General features: G+C 36.9%; 1 protein-coding gene across 2 annotated transcripts in view; it reads left to right on the forward strand.

Annotated features, from left to right (window-relative positions):
* Window positions 1–22,515, forward strand: part of MTCL3 (MTCL family member 3) — a 53,888-nt gene that overhangs the window by 25,768 nt on the left and 5,605 nt on the right. For both annotated transcript variants that reach the window (XM_082474549.1, XM_082474550.1), the window contains exon 5: window positions 20,060–20,131. In XM_082474549.1, the coding sequence (XP_082330675.1) occupies window positions 20,060–20,131 (72 nt within the window). The remainder of the gene's footprint in view (window positions 1–20,059; window positions 20,132–22,515) is intronic.

Consider the following 22,515-nt stretch of genomic DNA (forward strand, 5'->3'; position numbering starts at 1 on the left):
GGACAGTCAATTCAGCAGTTAATTTGGCTGGGGAGATGTGGAAAATTACCCCAGGGCTGCAGTTGTTCAATAGCTACCAGTGTTGAGTACTAATTATAAGCCAGTCACTTTATGTATCATTGTGTTGTTAATAGTTTCATCTTAGAGATGAACACTCAATGCTCAGAAAGCAGGCCAGGTCCACCCTAGTCCATCTGCCTCCAAGCCCACGGTCTCCACTAGCCAGATTGGCCTCACTGCAGGGACTCAGGCTTCCCCTTCCGTCTTCTTCCTGACCCACACATGACCTGCCCTCGGTAGGGACCTCAGTACTCCTAGAATCTTTAAGTTCTATACCTCTAGCACACATTTAGGGACTGTTCTGGGCAGGCTTTGAGAGAATACTTCCAAGGTGTGTCTACAGGAAAAATCTATTTTACCTCACAAAAAGGGACTCTTTGGAGGAAAAGAAAACAAAAACAAAAACAACTAAGAACATAAAGCTAGAAAAATGTTTTCAGGTCTGTTGATCCTGGCTCTTCGTTTTACAGATTTAATACCTGTGTTACTTCAGATAGGTTATTTAATGGCTGATTCTCAATTTAATCACCTCTTAAAGGAAAATAAATATTTTCCCTATCCAGTCTATTCACAAGGATAACAGGAGGTAACATGGGTAAAAGTGCTTGAAAAACTGTAAGGTATGACATAGACATCAGATTTTGTTGTTGTTAGTATAATAATATAATATGTGATAATATTATTATTATCACATAGCTCTAGATTAGCTGATTAAGACAACTCCTAGAAAGAAATTTTAAGTCCATGAGATTGAAACTTTAGATCTATTTAGGGCACTTGTTCTTTTATACAGGCCTTTGAAACACTTTTGCTTTCTCTTTTCCCATGAATGTCTGCTACTTTCTGAAGTTCACCCTTACACCTAGCTTCACTGTGGAAGCATTCTAACTTCTGTCTGTCCTGAGGCATGAGGCATGGGGCCTGTCCTTAGTCCTTGCTGCTTCACCATCCATTAGCTCACATTTGCAATGGTTTTGGGGACGTGCTTACAACGAGGCTGCACTGTCTGCCCCTGCATCCATCGACAGCGCTAACAGCGCTAATTTGTCTGGATAAATGTTTCTCTCCTACCTTTGCTGCCCTATAAACATGCTTCTTAAAAAGAAACATCTTAGCAGGGAGAAGAGGGCTCTTGTATTCAAGCACGAGATACTTTAGATTGTTCTGTAGCTTTTGTTGACTCCACAGCTAAATTCTATGCTCTCTGAATTTAAGAACCATATTTCATTTAATTCACACACACACACCGTTAATACATACAAAAACTATCAATAAATGCACAGGCAAGAGAAGCAGTGTTTAAGAAGACATGATTGCTGTCAGAGGAGCCCAGCTTTAGCTCCTAAAATTAGAATTTACTTGGTTCCTCTGTTTTCCAATACTTGTATTACGTTTGAGTAAATATAACATGCAATTTCACTGTATATTAGGAAGTATTTTCCAAATTTAAAATTCAGTCATATATTGAATATTTTATACTTGATTGCATTTTAATGGAAATACAGTCACTTATTTAATGTCTGTTCTGATTCCATTTTTACATTTCAGGGTCAGTTAAAGTGATCTTTATCCAGATGATAAATGACATTTGAAGATGACATTTAAAGATGTCATTTAGCTACTCTCCTGACATTTTCCATTTTATACTTATATATTTTACTTAATGGAGCCATCTATATTAAACATGACAACTCAGAAGCGCTTAAAATTAAAATTCAAAGTGTTCTATATTCATCTTCTGGCTAGCTCAGTTATTTCTAATTTGTCTAGCCAATCAATCATAGTGGTAAATAAAATTAAGTACATTATTTTTTCTTTCCTTCACAAAGTAAGCATTCTTACATTGGCCAAGAGCCTTGAATAATAGTAGAAATAATTAGACAGCCCAAGTGATTATTGCATTCAAGTGCATAATGAGTGACTAATATGTTGGTGTGTGATTATATCCACTGCCTCCTTGCACATGGAAGAAAGGGTTTTCATAGAACTTTATGAAACGGTAGCCATCTGTTTGTATTTAGGAGGATCTGTTATATGGAAAGTATTGTCCTTCAAGGATAAAATGCAATTATCAAATTCATTTACTTAGAGATATGGCTAAATTAGAATAATTATGTTCTACAATGATTCAGAAGATAAATTTTTAAAAAGTTCTAAAGATATTTTAAAGATATTTTTAATTCTACTAGTGTTAACTTTGAGTTTTTTTTTTTTTTTTTTTAATATATAGCAAACAGCTTTAATACAACCAGTTAGCATTTGGTTGACTTCCCATAGGAATGCAGAATGAAATTTTTGAGTCAAAATTTTTTCTTCTCATATTATATATTTTTTTCCATTAGCTTCTGGCATTTGTTTTGCAGTGGAGAAGCGTGTGATTGGTCTGACTTTGATTCCTTTGTATATCAAATTATTTTCTCTCTGCATGTTTATGGATATTTTTCTTTACCCTTTGTATATAAATCAGTGTCCTTTAGTAGGAAATAAAATTCACCCTAGATGGCTCAAATGAACAGGATTACTCACAGTGGTGTAGGTAGGATTAAGGGAACAAACTCTTAATTTGAGCTGGTGAGGCATTCAGAGAAGACTAGCAACAACACTTGGAAGCCATCAACACCTCTAGAGACGAGGACGTTGCTGAGGCCATCGTGTTACAGGGGCCAGTGAAAGCTGGAACTGTGGAGAGGATCCACCTAGTGGGAGCTGTCATCTGGAGGGGTCTTAGCTACTACTAAGATGTGGTGTTGAAAAAAGTGAGGGAGCAAGGAGAATCCCCCTGAACTCTCTCTCTTCCTGCCCTCTCTCCCTCAGCATTTCTGCCAGTGCCTTCAATTGGCCAAACCCAAGTAGAAGGTAACTGATAGGGGAGGGAGCCTGGATAAAACGGTCTCCAAAGGTCAGCTTCTCAAAGTACAGAGCAGGGCAGAGAAGGGGCAAGAATGAATCTGGACAGCTGAAGGAGAATAACCAGTTTAAAAACACTGCCAGGGCATATCTAGGTGATGGTCTTTGTAATATACCCAAAATGTATAGACCCTTTAATTGGAAAATTAACATCTATTTATTAATTATCTCAGAGGAACTTTCTTGTAGTCTAGGCTTGATAATCACATATGCTCTATTTTTTCCCTAGGATCTTCTTCACTTTGTACTTCTTATACCTATTTTTCTCATCCTTTCACCTTTTTTATCCTTTTCACCTGTGTTGGACGATTTCTCAAGTTTGTTCTTAATATCACCGAGTTAATTGCTGTGTCTGTCATGCTCTTTAAAGATTCCGGTGCAAAATTTAATTTTTGCATTGAATTTTAGTGTCCTTTGTGAATTTTCTTATTCCCAACAGCTCCCTATTTCAGAGATTAATCTCTTCTAGACGTTCTATTTTTAGTTCATAGGGGCTATATTTATTATCTTATTAAGAGTAAGATTATTAAGAATTTATTATCATATTAAGCAGTTTTCAAAGCTGCTTTCTGTACTTTGAAAATTATTTCAAAATAATATTCAGACTTTTTTTTGTTTTTTTCCTTTCTTTTTATCTGAACTTTTTCTTTTCTTTTCTTTCTTTCTTTCTTTCTTTCTTTCTTTCTTTCTTTCTTTCTTTTTGGCCGTGCCGCATGGCTTCCAGGATCTTAGTTCCCCACCAGGGATGGAACCCAGGCCCACAGCAGTGAAAGCACTGAGTCTTAACCACTGGACCGCCAGGGAATTCCCTGAATAGTTGTTTAAAATTGACCCAATACATTTTATTTTAACAGCTTTATTAAGGTGTAATTTACATATCATAAATTCACTTGTTTTAAGTGTACAATTTAATGTTTTTTAGTAAATGTGCAGAATTGTGCAACCATCTCCATAATCAATTTTTGAACATTTCTGTTACTGCACAGAGATTCCTAGTGGCCATTTACAGTCACCTTCTGTTCTCACCCCTGACCTCAGTCGAGCACTAATAGGTTTTCTACATCTATAGCTTTGTATTTTCTGAATATTTCATGTAATTGTAATCATACCATATATGGCCTTTGCAACTGGCTCCTTTCACTTAGCCTAATGTTTTGATTTGTTTTGTTTTATTTTTTATTAAAGTATAGTTTATTTACAATGTGTTAGTTTCTGCTGTACAGCAAAGTGATTCAGTTATACATATATATACATATTCTTTTCCATTCTGGTTTATTACAGGATATTGAATATAGTTCCCTGTGCTATACAGTAGGACCTTGTTGTTTATCTATAGTAGTTTGTATCTGCTAATCCCAAACTCCTAATTTATCCCTCCCCCACCCCTTTTCTCTTTGGTAACCCTAAGTCTGTTTCTGTTTCTTAAATAGTTCATTTGTATCATATTTTATATTCCACATATGTGATATCATACGGCATTTGTCTTTGTCTTTCTGACTTACTTCACATAGTATGCTAATCTCTAGGTCCATCCATGTTGCTGCAAATTAGCCTAATGTTTTTGAGCTTGATTCTTGTTGTAGCGTGTATCAATACTTCATTCCTTTTTATTTCCAAATAATACTCCATTGTGTGTGTGTGTGTATATATATATATATGTATGTATGTATACATCACATTGTTTACCCATTCATTAGTTGATGGACATTGGATTTTTTTCCATTTTTATTAATAATGCTGCTATGAGCCTTCACATATAAGTTTTTGTGTGGGCCTGTGTTTCAGTATCTTTAAATAGATATCTAAGAGTAGAATTTATGGGTCATATGATGTATTTATGTTTAACTTTTTAAAGAAACTGCCAAACTTCTTTTCAAAATGGCTGTACCAACCACTTTACATTCTCACCAGCAATGGAGGAGGGTTCCAATTTATCAACATCCTTGTCAACACTTATTACCTACCTTTTTTATTATAGCTATTTTATTAAATGTTAAGTGGGATACCTTTGTGGTTTAAATTTGTGTTTCCCCAATGATACTGAACATCTTTTCATGTGCTTATTTTCCATTCATATATCTTTTGTGCAATGTCTTTTCAGTTTTCTGTTTATTTTGAATTGGATTATTAGTCTACATATTCTTGAGTTCAAATTTAAGCTCTTTATATATTCTGGATACAAGCCTTTTATCAGATGTATGATTTGCAATGTTTTCTTCTGTGGCTTGTCTTCACTTTTTTAATGGTGCTTTTTAAAATGCAAAAGTTTTAAATTTTGATGAAGTCCGATTTATAAATGTTTTTTCTTTTATCACTTGTGCTTTTGGTGTCACATCTAAGACATCTTCACCTAACCCACAGGAAAATCATTCTATTGTTTGGTTTTCTTTTCTAAGAGTTTCCTAGTTTTAGAAATTACACTCAGGTCTATGATCAATTTTGAATTAACTTATGTGTATGGTGTGAGTTAGGTTTCTAAATTCATCTTTTTGCATGTGGAGTTCCAGTTGCCCCAGCACCATTTGTGAAAAAGACTATCCTTTCCCTATTGAAGTGTCTTTGTCCAATGCACTTTTGTCTCTTTTTCTAATTTTCGTTTCTTTTTAGAAACTGTTATCATTGAATGTCAGATTTTCTTTTTAAATTCAATCTTGGCTCAAGACACTCACTGTGTAACTTTTTCTTAGTCCCCCTCAGTGCCGGTTCTCAGATCCAAAGCTGCGGTGCAACTTGATATGCACAACTCCAGCCCAATTTCTGTTGGCTAGTAGACATTCATCTTTTTGGCCTATTCTGAAAGAACATAGGAAAGTCTACTACTGCAGCACTCAGGCACACTGACTATGAGGAAAATTTGAATCTTAGAAACATTTGAAGCAGCTTGTAGTTGTTCTTTGCCTACTTTAGTGTAAGAAAAACAATAAACCCCAATATAGGTGCCCCGAAGGCTTTTCTGTCTATGCTTCTACCCATGATTCTCTTGATTCATTGCACAATTAATTATCTAGCTCCTTCCCTACTTGGTTCCTACTTGTTTTGGAGTTTTAATAACCAGAGAGCTGCTGATCGCAAAGGGGCCAGGCCATTTCTCCAGATACATGGTAAAGTAGAGCTTGTGCAATATTTTTGCATGTATTGGGGAAAGTAGGGATGTAGAAGTGTTGGCTGCCTAGTTGTTTGGGTTTTTTTTTAATAACTTTATTGAGGTATGTTTTATATATCATATAGTTCAGCAGTCCCCAACCTTTTTGGCACCAGGGACTGGTTTCGTGGAGGACAATTTTTCCATGGACCAGGGTAGGGGGGTATGGTTTCGGGATGATTCAAGCACATTACATTTATTGTGCACTTTATTTCTATTATTATTACCTTGTAATATATAATGAAATAATTATATAACTCATCATAATGCAGAATCAGTGGGAACCCTGAGCTTGTTTTCCTGCAACTAGATGGTCCCGTCTGGGGGTGATGGGAGACAGTGACACCCGAAGTGTGTTGCTTATGTCCAGTCTACTCCGTAAGATGCAGCTTAATTGTCACTTGCCACTCACTGATAGGGCTTTGATATGAGTCTGCAAACAACTGATTTATTATGGTCTCTGTGCAGTGAAACCTCTCTGCTAATGATAACCTGTATTTGCATCTGCTCCCCAGCGCTAGCATCACTGCCTCAGCTCCACCTCAGATCATCAGGCATTAGATTCTCTTAAGGAGCGTGCAACCTAGATCCCTCGCATGCACAGTTCACAGTAGGGTTCACGCTCCTATGAGAATCTAATGCCGCCACTGATCTGACAGGAGGTGGAGCTCAGGCGGTAATGTGAGCGATGGGGGAGCGGCTGTAAATACAGATGAAGCTTCGCTCACTCGGCTGCTCACCTCCTGCTGTGCAGCCCGGTTCCTAACAGGCTACAGACCTGTATCAGTCTGTGGCCCGGGGATTGGGGACCCCTGATATAGTTAACCCATTCCAGCTGTACGATTCAATGTTTTTTTCTTCAGCAAATTTTCCAAGTTGCACAATTATTACAATAAATCGGTGTTAGAACAGTTTTATCACCTCTGTAAGATCCCTCATGCCCATTTACTGTTAATCCCCAACCGCTAATCTACTAACTATATCTATTGACTTCCCTTTTCTAGACATTCATATAAACGAAATCATACAATGTATGATTTCTGCCTGGCTTCTTTCACTTAACATAATGTTTTTGAGGCTCATCTGTGTCATATCATGTATCAGTAGTTCATTTTTTATTGCTGAATAGTATTCTATTACATGGATACTACACTTTATGTATCTACTTATCAGTAAGTGGACATTTAGGTTGTTCCCATTTGAGCTATTATGAATAATGCTTAACAATATTCTTGTGCAAGTCCTTGGTGAATATAAGTTTTCATTTTTCTTGGGTATATACTTAAGAGTGGAATTGCTGAGTCATATGGCAAATTTGTGTTTAACTTTTAAGAAACAGGGATGCCTAGTCCTGATTGATTTGCAGCTCCAATTCTTTTGTTTCAGACCATAAAGGCTACATATAAGATACAGTATTTCTTTGTTGAATTCCACTGATGCTATCATTGAAGGAAAATTTTCTCAGATTCTGACAAATGCTTGACCATTAATCTTAGTTTCCAGTCTTACTGCATGTACATTTTAGTCTTTGCCTTCAAGTATATTTTAATAGGAAGAAAGAGATAGCTTCATGTCATGTTATCCCAAATTCTTTTAATTAGAGTAACAGTGAACAGGGTATAAATTTTCTTTAAAAAATAATACGTTAGGAAATGAATCTGGTTCATCTGTGATTACTTTCCATAACTTCCTTAATATATGGAATATTTTATTCCTATTCCGGTGATAGCTCATGCTCTATGTTCATGCATGTATCTTCCAGGTACTTATTTATTATTTATAAAGGGACTAATGTGTGTGTAGCTGTTAAGTTGCTCTCATGTCTAAAGAAGATGTGTGTGAATATGTGTGCATTCTTGTAACACTGTATTAAGGAATTAAGTAAATTTATTTAGCCTAAAATATGGTACTTGTTTTTGTTCAAATTAAAATTTCAGAAATTTAGTGATTTTCCATTTATTCCAAAGTAACTTTGAAATGAGCTGATTTGATCAAAAACAGTACACTTCCAAAGGATATCAAGATATCCCTTAATATAAAGTAAAATAAGATTATAACTTATTTCAGTGAGCATGTGTTCTCATATCTCTAATAGATTTCAAACTATGTGTTTGGTATATGGATAGAGGTTACAGAGATTCTATCTTTGTGTTTTAGAGTTCACTGAGCAATTTTTAAGATGTGCTGAAATTCTTTCCAGGACCTAAAACACATACATGTGTACACGTGCACATACTCTCACATGGTCCGATGCATACACACAGATATTTACATATGCATATATGCACATAGACATACACCCACACTCATAGTCACTTTCTCTATGAATGTGCATGTATACATGCAAACAAAACACAGTCTGTGGATGTATTATTTGCTTTTAAAAGTTTGGATTTGGTTCTTTGCTTTTAAATACACTCTGTGAATTTTTTTAAAACCAATTACTTCTGCCTCTACTTTCTCTATCTTTAAAAATGGTAAAAGGCCAATTTCCCAGGAATAAGTTGATTATCATTGAATTCAACCATGGAAACAAGATTTTTTTCCAGTCCATTTAAGACTTGTAGAGAAAATATTCTATGATTATACTTTATTCATGATTTTTACTTGGTGCATGGATTGAAGTTACAGAGATTGTGATTGGCATGCTGTATTTATAAATGTTTTCATGTTATTTCAACTACATGTCTAGTACATACCTATTATACTCTAATAAAAGAATATGTAGGCAGAATCCTCTTTTGTAGCAATCAAGAAAAATACAGGCAAGGACAGAACAAAAAAAATTGTTAGCATACTAGACCAGTAAACCCAAATTAATAATGAAATTTAATATGAATAAATGTGATATCTTACAATTTGATTTTTTAAAATTTACACCAATACAAAAAGGAGAGAAATATATTCATAGCCATTTACACAAAAAAGGCTTAGGGAGTTAAGCTGACTATAAGCTAGACATGAAACCATGTCATATGATGAATGCTTAGAAGTACTGGGGATTATATACAGACTGGAGAAGAAAATACTTGAGATGTGATCACTCCGTTCTAAATGAAAGGATTTAATATAGAAGATAAGGTAGATTTATTCTTTGAATCACTTTAAGTGATTTCTACTTTAAGTGGATTTGAGATGAAAATAAAGACATTTTATCCTTTAGAGCCATTTGTAAAGGGATTGTATTGCCTGCCACCTATTGAAGCGAGCTCCTGGAAGAGCACAGGCAGGGTCTAGGTGGTATAGAAAGCATTCCTGTAAGGTACTGAATGGAAGATTGAGTTTCTTGGGCTCCTTCCACATATGTGACCTTAGCAGTCCAGAGCAGAGTTTGATCATTCCGCGGTCACTCGGGGGTCAGACAGGTTATATGAATGAGTGAGGCTATCTGTGCTGAGTGATGGGGCTAAATGGATATTGTATGTATGTCTCAGTAGTCAGTTCCAATCCAAGGTTGCCACGCCATAATCAGGACCCAACTTTACCAGGTCTTCCAATTTTTCAACTGAAACTAGAAATCTTAATTTTTAAAATGTAAACTGTCCACATTTTAAAATTTAGCAACTAATTCCAAAAATTTTAAAGCACAATTATGGGCTATCACTTTTTAACTTAGTTTAGGAATTATCCCAGAAACTTGCTTCTACTCCCCCGCCTCCAAAGTGCATTTTGGGAATTACTGAATACTCTGACCTTTGAAATTTTATCACTAAATATCTAAATGTGTGATTGTGTAAAGAATAATTTTAAAGCACCTGTGTAATACCTACCCCTTAGCATCCTGTCATCTTTAATGGCACTTCAAACATATTTCTTACAAGATTCTAAAGTTGATACAAAAATGATGTTAATATCACTGCATTAATTAAGTAGAAGCTGGTCGATACACAATATAAAAACTGGACAAATCATTATTTTAACGTACAAATGCTGGCCACGATTTTTTTCTTTGCCTTATTATAGAGAAAAGCCATAAGAAACTGCTTTCACTGCCCAGCCGTAATTTTCTAAATGCATTTTAATTACTAAGTGCAGTGGTGCTTAGAACTCAATTCATTAACTAGAGCAAATTAGAAGGGAATATAAATCTCCGCATTTGCTGATGACATTCATCGCTTAGTAAGCATACATTTACTGTGGAGCAAGTATCTAAGACATAAAATAATTTTTTAGTGATTATTACTTCAAAAGTCATTAACCAGGCTCTCAGGTTTAAAAAAAATAGTCTCAAATGAGAAAGCTTCCAGTCCTGTATCTATTCATTTGTGCAGGACTTTCTGAGGCCTTTTCAGGATATACCTATCCAAGTGTAATATGTGATATGAATATCAGAGAAGCACTCTTATCATGTTGCCTTTGCTTTTTTAAAACAAGGTGGTCTTGTTTGGGGATCAGTTTATTATTGATAATTTGGAAGACCTTCTAACAACCTACACCCTACTCCAATAGAGGATTTCTAAAATGATGTAAGAGATTCTAGTATCAGAAACTCTCTCACCAGTAGCCTTGAACCCTTTGAATATCTTCAAGTAGCTTAGAGAATACAGAGACTAATTCTGTCTAAGGAACCGGAGGTGTTTGGTCATATAGTATAAGGCACACAATGGAAGGCAGGCAATTATTGGGTCCAAACCTAACTTTTAAAAGGGCTGTTTTTTACAAAGATTTTATAAGCCCCAACTACTATAGTATTATCTCCAGTTTCCTCCCAATTTCATTTCCTCTAGTTCTATAGCAACCACATCCCATTAATGAGAGAAACCTTCATTTTTTTCCCTTCTGACATCACATGGTCCTTCAGACCTTTTGGATTTTCTGGAGTTAAGTTCAATATTTTGCTTTTCAAGTTTCTGGCTTACCTAAATTTCACTGTACTAATTATGGAAAGTGAGTTCCAATCTAACAACATTTAAGCACTAGTAACAAGCAATATTCTAGGAAGAGAGCAGAAGAGATCTAAAATAATGATTGGCACCCAAGAATGACTTTTAAAAAGGAAAGACACTATGCAACTCTAGAGCCACTCAAAGCCATGTGGCCCTGAGGAGATAATCCTGACTCCCACATAGGCAAAAGTTCTAATGTTTTCTCTTTCATTGGTGGCTTGGTTTGATAGCATGCTCTACAAAATTCACGCATTAATATTCTTTAGCAATAAAGAATTTATACAACTCTATAGTCAGTCTGACCTCTGCTGTGGATATCTGCATCAGCACAAAGGGAGAAGGATGAAGGAGCCAAGAAAAGGAAAATTCATTGGATTCTTTTATTTTAAAAAAAACCCTTTAAATAACAAAGAACATGATCCCAGCTATTTCAATTTGGCATTGGTTCGAAGTAGAGCAGAAAACTAGCTTTTCCAGCTTTTAAAAGTGTTTACTTAGGCATTCACTGTAGGTAAGAAAAAATAAGTTTTGAAGCCTCATAACTCAGAAGGGGCCTGGGCTTATGGGACAGAAGGAAAAGATAACCTTCTGGCAGAAGACGGTTGATTTATTCTTGCAGATGTGGGTCTCCACCTCCATGACACACACTTCTGTATGCCAGATACACCTCTCCATGTGTGACATGTACCTCTGTGATAATATTCAGAAGATAATATTCATCTTACCCAAGAATGAAAAATTCAGTTTTTATTTATTAGTATTTTCTGGGAACAAATCCCAGATTTAAACAGTTGATTAATTTTCTTCCCCAAATCTTCCAAAGTTGTTTCTTGGAATAGATTTATTAATGACAACTTTCTTTTCCTCTCTTCTCTATTCTATTCTTTTCTAAATTCTGGCCTTTTAAACTAACAATCAGTAGGAGTTTGGGAAATCTAGTCCTCAAAATGCAATTGAGAATTTTCTCAATACAGCTTTCTTTGATTTTTTTATGTTTCAACTCTGTAAATTGACTTAATTAGGAAGTTTTGTAAAATTATTTTTCTTCCCTTGCCTAAGAAAACTATAGAAACAAAAGGACAAATAAAATTGACAGATATAAATTAGAAACCTAGATTGAGGGAAGCACTGTAAAGATGTGTACATCACTTCTTCTGAAAAAGGAAGGATAAAAGCTAAGTTCAAATAGAAGAAGTACTTCAAAAATGTGCTGAGCCAGACCCTGTATTAAGCTTGACTGTTAGGATGAACTTTATTAGCATTTAACTTGTATCACGCCTTCAGTGCTAATTAAACACCTTCTTCTATTAAAAGAAGCATCTTAAGAGAAGCATCTGCATTTTAGAACTGAAAGGTAAGCTTTTATGATAACTTATTTAAAGCTCAGTTTTATTAAAAAAATATTTTATGGAATCAAAATATTGACAAAAATAGGGGAAAAATAAAAACAAAGAAAGTACATTGACTTTCTTTTTTTCCTATGTTTTCTGATCCTTCCTTCAGCTCTTTTTCCTGGCCTTTTATGTATGTCTTTTGCTTTTCTGGGATTTGAATAAAGGATTCTTTTTAATAAATATCAACTGAATATTTTTCAAACTCAATGATGAAAAATATTTGGTAAATGTAATAGCTTTTTATGTGCAACAAACTATCACAAAACTTAGTGGCATGAAACAGTCATTTATTTGCCTAATTCTTTTGCCCTCTGTATGGATTATTCTGGTCTCATTTGGGTCCCCAAATATATTTGTGGTTTGCTGACAGTCAGTTGGGAGGCTCTACTTCTGGGAGTTGGCTGGCTGTTGGCTAGGACAATGGGAATAACTAGGCCATGTGACTCTTTTCATCCAGCAGGCTATCCCAGACTTGTCACATGGCGGGGGGGGGGGAGCATGTTTCCAAGAGAGAATGAGCAGAAATGTGCACGATCTCTTGAGGGTAGAGTCAGAACTAGCATGTCATCTTTCCTACCACATTTTACTCCTACTGTATTTTATTGGTCAAAGCGGGTCACAAGGCCAGCCCAGTTTGAAGAGGTGCAGAAAAAGACTCTGCCTCTTAATGGGGCACATTGTAAATGGACTATTTACTGGGAGGGGAAAAATACAGCCAGTTTTGTAAACGGTTTCACTGTGGAAAGCCTTTATCACTAATAAAGTCTTAAGTCTAATGTATAAGAGACACTGGTAGGAACCCAAAGGTTAGGTTCCTTTATGCCCATAATTTCCAGATTATGTTTTGTAGATCCTTGGTGAATTATATTACATGGAAAGTAACTTAGTTCACATAAGAATTATCACATTGATGTTTCCCCAAGGCTAGGGAAAGTGAAAGAGCATGGAGAGTCATTGACTTGGTTCCTTCCACGACTGAGAGCTAAGAAGAGGTCACTTAAGAATGCACTTTGGAGAAGAGTGTCTTGATCCGGGCTTGAGGGCAGGAAGAGAAGCAGAGACTCTGTAGACTTCCAGGGCCAGGGACAGAAGAGAAACTGTTGGAGAGGTGCTGATGCGAAGAAGCCACAAAGGCAGATAGGCCATCAAAGAGTGTTGGTACCAAATATCCTTTACAAAATGGTTTTGAGACCTAGAATCTTAATTTATCACGCTGGGAAGGTGAATTGGTAAAAATCAAAAAAAGTATTAGAACAGAACAAAGGTGTATCCTATGTCCCATTTTAAATACTTTTCAGCTCATACATTTTTTACTCTTTAGTCTTTTTGTTGAAAAGGTTGAGACACTTTGTTTTTTTAAGCTTTAAATGGAACTTTTAAAATGGACTTGTTTGTTTTAACCTACCAATTTCTTGGATTAGGATGCTTCAAAAACAAATCTAGGTAAAAAATAAGGTTGAAGTAGCTATTTTCTCATCCAACTGACATTGTCAGAGTAACTACTTTGTGCCAGGTATATTTCTAAGAGCCAGAGCTATCACAGAACGTTACAAAGGTCCTGCATGGGTGGAGCTCACATTCCAGAATGAGACAGACATGAAACAGATACACAAGTCAGAGGGTGAGAGGAGGTCTGGAGAAAAGTAAAGCGGGGTTAGGAAGACAAGGAGTGTGTGGAGCAAGAGAGTAGAGGAGGTATTTTGTAGGGACTTTTACCTGTTTTTTTATACAGAGTGGTCTGGGAAGGTCTCTCTAATTAGGGACCCTGAATGAGCTGTGGGAGTGGGTGGTGAGAGTGTATGAAGGAAGAGTGTTGCAGGCAGAGGAAAGGCCCCATCTGGAGCATGCTTGGCATGTTTGAGGAACCACAAGGATGTTGGTGACACTGGAGCCGGGAAAGCAGAGGAGGAGTGAGGTGGGGATGAGGTTGGAGAGCTTGTTTGGGGTGGGGGGCAGGGCTGACCACATAGAGCAGGCTTGTGGTTCAGAGCCAGCTGTACATTTTACCCACTGTGGGAGCTAGGAAAAAATTCCTGAGCCCAACCCCAGAATCTATTGAAATTTGTCTGGGTTGAAGCCTGGTCATGTCTTTTTAAAATGTTACCAGGACAAATCCAGTGTGTAGTCAAGGTCTCCTGTGCCTTAGTAAAGCATGGCTCAGACTGAGCGAGATGGAAAACCACTGGAAGGTTTGCCAGAGAAGAGTAACAAGACCTGATCATCCTAGCATGCCTCCTTCACCCACGTTCCCTTTGCTCCTCAAGATCATGTCTTGTATAAAGCTTGGGACCCTGCCTCATACGTGTAGGGGAGAGGGTGGAGAATGTGGTCATGGGCAGGATCTCTGGGTGCTCTTACCTGCCCCTCCTCTGCCAGGTGTCAAGGATGTAACACAAGGCAAGGAGGAGGACTTCTAGGGAGAAGAGCCTCTCCTGTTCCCTTTCAAAATGGGTTGCTATAACAAAATCCCACCGACTGGTTGGCTTATAAACAACAGAAATTTATTTCTCACAGTTTGTGAAGTCCCAGCTCAGCGTGCCAGCATGGCCAAGTGAGAGCCCTCTTCCAGGTCACAAACTTGTATACTCATATGGCGGAAGAGGCTCGAGAGCTCCGTGGGGTCTCTTTTAAAAGGGCGCTAATCCCATTCTTAAGGGCTCCACTCTCATGATCTAAGCACCTCCCAAAGGTCCTACCTCCTGTTACCACCATCTTAGGCATTAGGATTTCAACATATTAATTTTGAGGAGACACAAACATTCATACAGTAGCAGAGCCAGAGTTCCTGGCTCTTTCAGTTTACCTCCAGCCTTCAGTCAGAAATCCCCATGCCTCACTTCCAATGTCACCCTGAAGTCGCAAGCATTCACAGGATGACTGTGAGAACCAGTGAGTGTATATGTCACTTCTGCTGACTTTTGTGTTGACAATAGAAAAATACATTGCTCGTGTGTAATATATGTAAACTACTGCCTCAAACCCATGCAGCTATGATGTAATAGCATACAGAAGGATATGCCCAGAAATAATATAACCCTCTACTTTACTTCTTTTGGAGTAGCAGTGGGATGTAATTGTTTAGAGCAAAAGCTGTGAAACTGGATAACTTACATCCTGGCTCTAACACTTGCTAGCTAAGTGGTTTATCCTTTGTGTGCTTTGGATAATGGTGGCAAACTCCTAAGACTGGTAAGATTAAATGAATGGATACATATTAAGTACTTAGGGAAGTACATGGCACACATTTAGTGCTCCATAAATCCTATATTAATACAGTTACAGTTTCCTTCTTGATTTAATCACTGTATAAATGGATCCCTCTTTAATTTTATTAATAACATAGGAGAGGGGCTTCCCTGGTGGCGCAGTGGTTGAGAATCTGCCTGCCAATGCAGGGGACACGGGTTCGAGCCCTGGTCTGGGAAGATCCCACATGCCGCGGAGCAACTAGGCCCGTGAGCCACAACTACTGAGCCTGCACGTCTGGAGCCTGTGCTCCTCAACGAGAGAGGCCGCGATAGTGAGAGGCCCGCGCACCGCGATGAAGAGTGGCCCCCGCTTGCCGCAACTGGAGAAAGCCCTCGCACAGAAACTAAGACCCAACACAGCCATAATAAATAAATAAATAGATATATTGAAAAACGAAAAACAAAAACAGGAGATTTTTGTACAAATAATATGTATAAAAATAACATTTTAGACAGGTTCGTCTCTGTTGTTTAATTGCTAAAAACACAAAGAGATCACATATTAAGAAGTGTACCAAATTTTAATCGAGGAAGAAAGTCAGTCTCAAAACATTTTAGAACACAAATCCAATTTATATAATTGCTGTGCAAACAATTTTTGGTAAAACTCTAATTCCTGGCCTTCACGTGGATAAAAAGAACAGCAGTCTCTTTTGGATAGCTGAGGATGGGAATGCAAAGGATTAAGATGTGGACAAGTCATGTTTTCAACATATTTATCTAGAGAGCCACCTGAAGTGCCTACTTTGAGAACAAAGATGAAAATGTGAGATTTAGCTCTAGCCTCCTAAACTGGTCCCCTTATAGAGGTTCCTAGATTTAGTGCATGAACGTGGGATGGGATGATTGGGGGGAGGTGACAAAATTTTATCCTCATGGGAAAGAGACTGTTTAGACTTACCTTATTTCTCCAGCTTTCTCTTCCCAAATGAATCTCTCATCTTTGTTTCATTGGAGTCAGAAAGTTAATAAAAACTTACAGGAATACGAAAAGATGATTAAATATTTATTGAAAATTTAAATGTGATACTTAAAGGTACAGGTAGTCCTGGGGGTTCCTTAAAGGCAATATATTTTTATTTAGGGGGAAACCTTCTCTCAGAGCTTTATTTGAGTTTGACACACCACTTGAGTGATGTTTAAATAAAAGTAAAATAGAAAATGCCTCTTAAGAAAGGATGGCCTAGTTTCAGCATTTCTCCTGTATTAACTTAGAGGGCTCATTTTAACATTGCCCACAGGATAAAATCTAAATTTCTCATCTCGGCAAGCTGACCTCAGTCCCTGAAGCGTCTTCTTCTACCCCATCTCTATAGTGTCTCTGTCTCCATTCATCTGTAAGGCACGCTTATTCCTCCACACCTTTGCCCTTGCTGTTTACTTGGTTTTATGTCTGTTGAAATGTTGCACATCCTTCAAAGGTCAGCGCTCTTGGATGATTTTCTCTGATTTCTCCACATCTGGAATCAGAGCTGTTTCTTTGCTCTCTCGTTTGTTTGTTCTTTATTCATAAATGCAGTTAATTCTGTCTACTGTTTTAGCTAATTATCTGCATTCTTTTTACCATCATAAACAGTTAGCTCTTTGGGAGGAGAGTAAAATATTTCTCATATTTGTATAACCATACTGTACCGTATATATGCCAGAACCCAACAAATATATATGGAGTGAATGAAAAACAAAAACCTCCCAAAAAGTTCTCAGAACCAGAGCATACTTTCCCTCATTTCACTTGCATGTCATCCCTTTACCTCATGGTCATTTGGACTGCCACCTTTGTGTCTTTGTATTTCTTCTATGACAATATGATTATAGATACTCCTTTAATGATTAAATTTAACTAATCTAATAATGTAATTTAATCATTATGATTTAATTATTTATTCTAATTAATTGGATAATTAAATTTAGTAAATTAATAATTTAGTAATTAAACCTCTTAATACTTCTAATTGACCTTAGGACAATAATTTGACTTGATGAGGTAAAATCCAAACTTTATTCAATGTCCTTCAAGATCTGATAGTAAATCCCATGTCACCCTCTCCTCACACTTTGTTGCAGCCATCCCAAATATCTTTGTGTTCCAGAAATGGTCTTTCTCCATGGAATGCTTTGTTCTTCCCTTCGCCCTCCTCTCCATCTTCAGCTGTGTTAGTCCTCATCTACCAGATTCAAGATAAGCTGTTACTTCTTTCTGGAAATCATCTCTAGTTCCCCATACCGTCTCCAGTCCTAGACTGGATTAAGCCTTTCTTCTTTGTTTTCTAGTAAATAATAAAAGATCAGAAAGACTTGGGTCAAGATCTGATTTTGCTACTTACCAAGCAGTGACTCTAGACCAGTGCTTCTCACAGTTTATCATGCATCAGAATCACCTGGAGAGCTGGTTAAACTGTGGCTCACTGGGCCCCATCTCCAGAGTTTCTGATTCAGTAGTTTTAGGATGGGTCCCGAGAATTTGCATTTATCACAAGTTACCAAGTGACACTGATGATGTTGTTCTGGGGATCGTACTTTGAGAACCACTGCTTTAAATAATCTAGTTAACCTCTCTAAGCTTTAGTGTTACCATCTGCAACATGAGACTAAACGGGTGTTTTAAGAATTAGTTGGGGTAATGTATATAAAGTGTTTGACATGAATTAGTCCTCAATCAATGCCAGTTAATATTGCTTCTGCATTATCATTGCTTTCATCACACTGTATTAAATTGCAGACTGAACTGACCATTTGCCAAGTAAATCAAGAACCTCATAATGAGCAGAGACTGTGCTGTTTTTATTATGGTACCTTATGAAGTGCATTAGTAAGTGCTAAATAAACATATATTGGAGTAAATTCAAAGTAAGAGCATTCCATAAATATTTAACAAAATAAACTCAGGTGGTTCTTTGTAGGTAGCCCCTCTACAGAACGTTCCAGGATTCCCTAGTTCAGCTCACTATATTCTTGGTTTTCTTGAGACTGTTTTTGCTGCTTGGTTCCTAAATCACTTTTGGTTATGGTGAATCAGTCCCCACAGCTTCTGTTTCTAAGAAAATTATACAAGCAACATGGAGAATGTCTGTGAACTAGAAATAAATAACCACGTAGACTATTCATTTGGCTCTGTAGTTTCCTTTTTATACTGAATGAAAGCAGTTGCAGCATGAACGTATGCCAGCATTTAACACTGGAACTGGGTTAGAAATTAACATGTGAAGAATTTAATTTGCAGTTCTTGGCAAATTCATGAAGCCTGCTCTTGAGAGAAACCGTGCCTCCTTTTACTGTCAGCCTGTACCGCCATCCTCCTCTTTGACCTCAGAATCTCATATTTCATATTCACTCCTTAGTTCAGCGAATATTTTTTTCAACATCTGCTGTGTGGCAACTATTATTCTCATGGTGGTGATGCCACACTAGGACAAAGTCGCTTCTTTACAGAACCTAAAGCATGGCATTTGCCAACTTGTACTTTGTTTGCATCCCTGTCTCCCACGCTAAATTGTGAGCTTACTAATGGTAGGTACATTATTTAATTGTGTATCCAGCTCAGTATTTGGTATATGGTAGATATTCATACATACAGTTACTATTCATACAGAGGAACTTTATTTTAATGGTGGTGAGAAATGGAACTGAGCACCAGAGATCAATACTGCTGGTCCATGAAAGGATTTGACACTAGATGTGTATTTTTTGACCTACAAAGTGTTATTTGTTTGAATTTCAATTAGAGCCAGCCAATAAAATGGGGGAGATTTTACATAACAATCCAGATCTCCTGCTTCTTTTGAAAAAGCCTACATTCCTAATTCCCTCTCAGCCGGCTCCTTTAGATGGAGCATGCCATCTCCATTTTACTATAACCCCTACTATTCCCTACTGTATTACATGTGTGTGGAAGATTGTATATGAACATGTGTATTATGTTTGTCTACATGCATGTGTGGTGAGGAAAGAATGAAATTCTTCAAATTCTACATAAATCCACTGAAAGTTTGTCTTTATAAGCTTATAACAACCTAAGTCCAACTGCAAATAATACCATATTCCTTTTTTTTTCTTTAATGATGTAGAATGCTAACAAGGATTTCTTTCATTTGAATAATATAATATATTGAGTTATCGATCTAAATTTTCTCCAAATTGCTTTTCTGCATTTTTATAGTAGGTTTCCTGTATTTCTCAAATCAACTTGATAATTGTCAGCTACTCTTCTATTGTGATATATATCCCCTTCCAGAGTAAAATATATCTAAATCTATCTGGTTTGGGTTTTTTTCCCTCCCTTATGGCTATTAAACTAACACTTTTCATTTGGCTTGGTTTTTTCATTTGGCTTGGTTTTATCATAGGAAATTAGGACACTTAAAAATATAAAATTGAATTAAAATTTTAGTTTACCACACTAAATCTATTCATGCTTTATTTCAGCTATCTTTAAAGAGAAGAGGAAGCAAAGATTTGCCAAAATCTGAAAAGAAGGCTCAACAGACTCCCACAGAGGTATGTGGAAATAAAATTTCAGCTAGTACATCAAACATCTCTAAATGTATATAATAATAAGCTACATCTATAAGTAGACATAGTAACCAGATACACTCGTGTAAAACAGAGTTAAATTATGCATATCAATTATGTAGCTGTAGATGCAGGAGACAATATAAAGCATTCAGTATCTTTTCTTTAAAAGCTAGCACTAACATCCCTGTTATTACTGCTTTTGCATTGTAAGCACACAGCAGAATGTCATTAGTACTTTATGTGTTGCTACATTTAAGAACTGTACCCATGGTGCTAATCTTGTTCACTCATAATTAATAAGGACAGTAGAATAGCTATTCCTATAGTATCAAGAGAGAGTAAAGAAAGGAATGTTGTAGGAAGGGTGGCAGAGGGGAGAGAGAGACTCCTGATGGCTTTGGAGAGTCCTAGAATGAAGTAGTTCTCTCTACCAATGACTGGGGAAGCAAAAGAAAGGAAATTAAGGAATAAAAATAAAACTTAAAACATGTCTTCAACATGGGCTTGTTAAGAAACTTAGAAACACAGCCACAGTAAAGACTAGGTCTACTTTTAGGGTGAGCAGAGATGCTGGTGGATGTAATAAAGGAGATTTTAAAACAGAAGAGGAACTATTTAGGGACAGCTATGATATTATGGCTCGTTAAAAATACTTGGCTAGATATTGATTTTTAAATGTGTAAGTTGGGATCTATAGGACTGTAGCATATGTACTTTTTTTTATTCTTACAAGGGGTTTTCTCATTAGATAATAATTTTAACTAAAGCAATACTTAAATATTCAAAATTTGAAAAAGTTGATCTCACTTTTTTAAAAGCATAACATATTAATTGTTAATTTTCCTCTTCCTCACTCTCCCTGCTCTGTCCTTGCTTTTTCCCCTGGTGCTGGACATGAACATTTATAGGCCTCGGCAGTTCTAGAATCCCAGAGTCTCCTACCAAAATCATCTCCTTTTTGCACCTTTCTCATCATCCCCTTAATAAGTTCATATATGCTCTGTCACCACAACTCTCCCACTGTGTCTTTGCCATAATTTTATGCATCAGTTCTCTTCCCCACCTCACTGAGGGAGAGGTGCTATATGCTCCCCGTTCTAAAACTCTTAAGTCAGCTTTAATCAACAGCTTATTTTTTTTAACTCATGTTTGTCCTATTCTTATACTTCCCATGGTAAAGCTTATTTATTGTTTTCAACAACATTCTCTAATCCAGGAATTCTTAACTGTTTGTTCCTGGCTCTGTGGACCCCCACTCCGTGTGCACAGGGGCACTTTTCTGCAAAAGACATACGCAGCTTTCATCAACTTCTCAGTGGGACCTGGGACCTTACAACAGTCAAGACATGTTGCAATCCACCAGTTTTTATTTCACGCACATAAATGTCCTGGGAAATTTACAAGGACACTATTATGGCCTTTGAAGTCCCTGCTATCATTTCCAATTCATTTATTTTCAGAGGTTATTACCTGTCTTTTTTCAAAAACCCACCCCAGAAGATTGATCGGACTGTCTCAGATGGGAGATCTCAATTATAAAATAGTCCATAGATGATTCTATTGCTCAGTCAAGGTTGAGGACCATTGAGTCACATACTTATGTTAGGGCAAGCATCCCATATTGTTGTAATTCATATTTACATATTCATCTCCCGTACTTAGCCAGGGCATATTGTAGGCAGGGGCTATCTTATTCAGCTTGCACTCATCAGTGTCTAGTGTCTGGCACTCTGCAGCGGGATCAATATGTGCTTTTGAATACTCCCATGTCCCCCTTTTCTAGATGAGCCATATGAAATTGCCAACATGCTGCTGGTTCTGACCTACACAAATGGCAATTTCATATGGTTCAACCTGCTATTATTTATATAGCTTTTTATTTCATTTTGTTCAGTTTCTTCTATGTATTCCTCACATGTTCCTCCAGCAGCACAGTGACTTTATATACTGAGAAATGGTATTGCATAGCAGTTAAAAACAGTAACTTTAGAGTCAGGTTGCCTACATGGAAATCTCTGCCACATACCAGCTACATGGCCTTAGACAAGTTGTTTCCTCATCCTTAAAATGGGGTCATAATGGAGAGTTGTACAGATTAAATGAGTTAATGTATGTAATTTATCAGAGTGCAACTTAGCTTCCAGTAGTGGCTAGGTTAAAGCCAAGCTCAGTTCACTTTCTTTGGGCCCTCATCATCTTTATGTTCCCCTTCCTCTTATGTCATCTGTATCTTCTTCAGACTGAGTCTTTAACATACACAAAAATAGGAGACAGCTTGCTTCACATCTTAAAGCATTGTAATGTTTCTTGGCTGGCATTCACTGTGAAAAACAGGAGCAAGCGTTTCTGATCAGTTACATTTCAAC

The sequence above is a fragment of the Balaenoptera physalus genome (genome assembly GCF_965194825.1).
Source record: "Balaenoptera physalus genome assembly, chromosome: 9".
NCBI lineage: Eukaryota > Metazoa > Chordata > Mammalia > Artiodactyla > Balaenopteridae > Balaenoptera > Balaenoptera physalus.